The 5,120-nt window shown below is 41.9% G+C and overlaps 1 protein-coding gene and 1 non-coding gene across 3 annotated transcripts; both read right to left on the reverse strand.

Moving 5' to 3' along the window:
* Nucleotides 1-468: 468 nt before the first annotated feature.
* Nucleotides 469-2,514, reverse strand: LOC104445724 (pentatricopeptide repeat-containing protein At1g61870, mitochondrial). Of its 2 annotated transcripts, none has more exons than XM_010059642.3 (2): nucleotides 1,087-2,514; nucleotides 469-978 (listed from the first exon to the last, which is right to left on the reverse strand). In XM_010059642.3, the coding sequence occupies exon 1, from the start codon at nucleotides 2,382-2,384 to the stop codon at nucleotides 1,173-1,175; it is 1,212 nt and encodes a 403-aa protein (XP_010057944.2). In that variant the 5' UTR covers nucleotides 2,385-2,514; the 3' UTR covers nucleotides 469-978; nucleotides 1,087-1,172. The 2 variants fall into 2 exon arrangements, with proteins under 2 accessions (XP_010057944.2, XP_010057943.2); XM_010059641.3 differs by having other exon boundaries at nucleotides 470-1,002.
* A 230-nt stretch (nucleotides 2,515-2,744) lies between these two features.
* Nucleotides 2,745-2,816, reverse strand: TRNAW-CCA. Its single transcript has one exon. It is a non-coding gene; the product is annotated as a tRNA-Trp (tRNA).
* Between the last annotated feature and the right edge of the window lie 2,304 nt (nucleotides 2,817-5,120).

The following is a 5,120-nucleotide window of genomic DNA, read 5'->3' on the forward strand; positions in this document are numbered from 1 at the left end:
ATTGTCCAAGTCATTCTCTTTCGGAATCTTTTAAGCCTATCGGCGTTCATAAACACAGACGTTCGCACTCTCTTTTTCCTGTTCAATTCATTGGAAATTCTTCTGGTTGCTTGACTCCTCTCTATGGAGAACATTTGAGATACATGTTCCTTCTACCCAGATATATGCCAAGCACTTACCCTCAATTCACCCAGATTTCCTCCTAATGAAAAAAAAAGTTCCTTCTTTCCCTTGCATGAGTCGAAACTATAGCTGAGGGCATTTGCTGATGCAAAACACTGAATCGATTTTCTCAATACTGCGAACACGTAAATCGCCTTTGAGTGGCAAAAGTTCATATCGTCTCACGAGTACAGAGTACATCGAAGCACCACTCGGTGTATATTTCGGTTAAAAGCAGTTTCAACAATATGCATTTACAGTTCAGAGTAAGAAAAGCATGCTGCATCTACAGCAATTAAGTAACAGAAGCAACAAACAAAGAACGGGCATTACATTGGCACCTCTGCTAGCAGCAAAACAGTCATCCAATCTCTGATTTACCAAAGCAGAATAGATTTGACAATCCCTCGTGAACATGCTACAATATGGCCATGAACTAGTTAAGGCACACATCGAGACAAAAGCCTTAGGTAACATCAGTTATCCTTCAAGATAAGACGACTTTGATTGAATGGATGGACGAATTCAAAAGGTTCGGAGTAATAACAATCACATGTCGATTGACACAAACAAACAGCAAACAGCAATATCATCCTCCAGATTGATGCAACTATGGCACACTATTCTATTGCAAAAACTTACCATGGAAATCCCCAGCTACCCTAACACAACAATAACAACAGTGAATAACCAACCACAGAGTAGCACTATAAGACTCACGATAAGTTGCTCAAAGGGAGGCTGTTACTTGAACCTGCACCAAGAGAGAGGCAAGACATCTTCCCAAAGTTGGTTCGGCTCATGTGTGCTTTTAGTCTGTACATCGAGAGTACCCAGAACCTAATGAATGATAAGAGGACGTTCGAAAGCCTTTTCATTCGAGAATTACCGAAGTTGATCAATTTTGAAAAAAGTAAAACCCACCTTCCATGATACCAATGTTTGCCCATTTCAGATTAAGCTGCGCTCTTATTGAAACCAAATGAAAACAGCAAACCATCTGATCTTCATTACTGGGGTAAACCAGCTTCTACTTCATCCCACAAATCTGTATTTCTAGAAAACCTCTCCTTCACCTGCTTAATAAGCTCCCTAGCCTCATCAACCTTATCAATACTCACCAGCCCATTAACTAGCGACTTCATCGTTCCGAAATTCGGAATCCAACCCTTTTCCATACTCTCCTTACAAATCTGCAAAGCGGTGTCAAATTCCCCTCCCTTGCAAAGATAGTGAATGAAGGTGAAATAACAATCACTGGTAGGCCGACACCCGTGGTTCATCATGCTCTTAAACATCTTCTTCGCTTCGTCGTACCTCTCTTCAGTGCAAAACCCATGAATCAAATGGGCATACGTCTCTGAATTTGGCTTCATCCCCCTCGCCAACATCCCGTCAAGCAAAACCTTTGCCTCATCCGACTTCCTAAGCTTACACAAACTCTGAATCCTGATATTATAAATACTAACCCCGCGAGCGACCCCGTACTTCTGCATCAATTCCAAGACCTTCCCGACGTCTTCGTACTTCTCCTCCTTATAGAACCCAGCCAACATGGTCCCGAAGGTGGTGGCGTTGGGCTTAACCCCCTTCCTATCCATCTCAGCCAGCGCCGAGTACGCCGAGCTCGTCGACTCGGACTCGGAGAACGCCTTAATCACGGTATTGAAAGTCTCCAAATCAGGCGCTACGCTATAAATCCTAGGGAACTCCATGAAAATCCTCTTCGTCTCCTTAAAGTCCTTAGCTACGATCGAAGCAAACAAAAGCGCGTTGAGAGATTTGACGGTGCGGCGAATACCTAGCTCCTCGACGTGCTTGAACGTGTCGATCGCCTCGTTCAACATCCCGGCCTGGCCGTAGAGCACGATGGCGTGGCACATGAAGCGCTCGTTCCGCAAGTCCGGCCTCCCCTTGGACTCCTCGAGGAATCTCCGGATGCCGTCGAAGTAGCTCGACTCCGTGAGCTTCGAGATCGCGACGGAGAAGGCGACGCGGTCGAGGTGGGACTGCGGGGTGAGGGAGGCGGCGCGGCAGATGTCGATGATGCGCTCCGGGTTCTTCTCGGCCTTGAGCAGGGAGAGGGCCGCCCGGGTCTTCTCCTTCGACGAGAGAGGGGCGCTCGAGTCCGGGGACAGGATCGACGACGGCGACGACGAGAAGAAGCGGCGGCGGCGGAGGAGGTCCAGCGAGACCGGGCGGAGCCGGGCGAGCGGCGACATTGGCGGCGGCGGAGCTTCACCGGCGAGGGCGGCTGGCCGGCCGGTACAGAGATTGAGCTATGTTTAGAGAGAGAGAGACTGAAAGTTGCAGAGCTGAGAGAGTGAGGAAGATGAAGACGAGAGAGCTAGGGTTTATGCTTCGGATTGGAGTCAATTGAACACATATCAAACTTGAGGGGACCAAAAATGGAAATAGGTCGAAAGTGTTGGGCGAAATGTGCAATTTTAGCGTAATTGGGGGACGATGTGTGTCAGTAGGGGGATTCGAGAAAGCTCGGCCGTTGGATCGGTGCAAAGAGGAGGGGAGCGGACGGCTGTGATTAGTTTAAAAAAATAAAATGATCCGGGATGTAGGGGATTTGAACCCGACGTGAATCGAACACGCAACCTTCTGATCTGGAGTCAGACGCGCTACCATTGCGCCACGGATCCGATGTCGATACTTCTCGCTGAATATAAATATTTATATAAAATATGTTGTCTGAAGAAATATTAAATATTTATGTAGTATTGTGCGTTCAAGCAATATTTTTTTTATCGTGCTTGTATTTCTTTCTCTATGTAATTGCCCGTGCATATACTTAAAAAATATGTGAAAAAATAATGCGAGGTTATTTTTCAAACCCACTTTTCTATTCAAATGCCCCTTTGGAAATATAAAAAAAAAAATTATATAATTCTTGTGAAATATGTCGACATGAGTTTTTACTATTTTTAATATCTTATTAGCTTACTCACAACTCTTTTTAATAAGACCCATTTTCAGAATCACTCGAAAACCCAAGACCTCTTGAATTGCACATACCACAACTAAACTTTACTTTAATTAAAAAAAGATAATAAAATAAAAATTGCTGAAAATCATAATTTGAAGATTTGAAGGGCACGGTTTCTGCATTGAAAATCATCATTTGAAGTTTTGTAAGCTCGATTTCATTGCTGAAAAATCGTAATTTGAAAATCTAAATATCTGCGAATTTTATATGTCCATGATAATATGAAGTTGTAAAATACACGAATGAGTGAATTTTCTTTCTCACTCTACAGATAAAAATTATATTATAAGCCCATACGAAATGAACGTAAACCAAAGGCCAAGGAAGCCTATGATCGAGCCGAAAACCAAAGCACTACTCTCATGTCCAAAAGCAACTTTTCACTACGTAAATATTTCTTTCTTTTTGAGGGAGTACAACTATATTTAATAGAAATGTTTAAAAATAAAAATAATTGATTTAAATAATTACAAGAGGAAAGGAAAGAGATGATTCGAAATGCGACGCTTGGATTTATGATATCGTTAGGATGCTAAGAAGGGAAATCAAAGAAATCGAGTGTATTAAGACGTAAATATTCATTACGTATTGATAGATAGATACAAAAGAAGCGTGTTAGTGAGAAGGAAGAAAAAGTATCTTCTTTATTTTTTTTTATCAATAAGCCCCGAGGATGCAATTGAGTTGTACCTTTTTCCCAACTTGAACTCGACTTGATGCATAACTCGACATACTTGATCCCAATTTGACTCGACTTATTTTTTATGTGTATAAAATCAACAGACTAGTTTTTTCTTCTTCTTTTTTCAGTTGATTAAACTCAACTTGGCTTGAAATACTCTTTTTATTCATATTTAAAAATATATTATAGGTTGAAAGGCAATTACGCAATGAGAAGTAATATTGTAGGAAATATTTCACATTACATGCCGTGTAATGAGTAAACAATGCAAAAAATCAAATACTTGATTAGACTTCTGACTAGACCTAGTCAAGCCCCTTTAGAATCAAACTAGGATTTGACAAGCTACTTAAGCTATTAGAACTCGAAAAATATAAGTTAGTAGATTTCAAGTAGGTGATGACTGATGAGTAACTGTTCACATGTATCTCAACTCGTCCATACCCTTAATAATCCCCCAAATGAAAATGCATAAAAAAAAAAGTCCTCACATGTCCTCTATTGTCTCTCAATCATTTGCCTTCTTTTTCCTTCCCTCCTTCAAGAAAGGACTCATCTAGATTGATGTTTTAGAAACAAGAAAACTATTGTTTATTGATTTCCTATCGATTTTTTTTTAATGCGAATGCCATATCCTAAAACAAAATCCAAATTTTTGCTCGAGACAAATATATTGCAAATTCCATCAATTACATGGCTCGCTATGCTGACGTACCGCTGTTGACCAGCACAAAAAAAAAATCCGTCACCTTTAATTTATGATTTTTCACTAATCGAATTTAATTCATAAATTTCAGGACATCAGTGTGTCCGAGCAATATAATATGTCGGACAAAAACGAAAGGACAAAAAAAAGTGAAAAATGAGAATGTCAAGGAGAACAGGGGAAGGGAATAATACACGTGTCGGACGACAAATGGAAAAATCTAAAAACAAAGAGAAATTAAACGAATAAATAAATAAAAAGGGGGAGAAAAGGGAAGAAAATTCGGGGACTGGCTGATAAAAAGCGCACGCCGCCCACAGACCAAACCGCCAAACCGCCCAATCGCCGACGTCATGATTAGGACCAGGGACGAGGAGCGGGGGCCGTGCCGGGAGCTCCCGGGTCACCGCCCTGTCAGATTAGCCACGCGTCGGACGCCGCCCCCGCGTGCGGGAATCTTCCACGGCATCTCCTCCTTCCCCCTGAAAAACTACCGCGGATCGCATGATCCCCCGCACGTGCCAATTCCCGATCCCTATATATATATATATGCATGTATGTATAGAGAGAAA

The sequence above is a fragment of the Eucalyptus grandis genome, chromosome 5 (genome assembly GCF_016545825.1).
Source record: "Eucalyptus grandis isolate ANBG69807.140 chromosome 5, ASM1654582v1, whole genome shotgun sequence".
NCBI lineage: Eukaryota > Viridiplantae > Streptophyta > Magnoliopsida > Myrtales > Myrtaceae > Eucalyptus > Eucalyptus grandis.

Coding starts and splice junctions, on each gene's coding strand:
- LOC104445724 (XM_010059642.3), bottom strand. CDS start 2,384: ATGTCGCCGCTCGCCCGGCTCCGCCCGGTCTCGCTGGACCTCCTCCGC.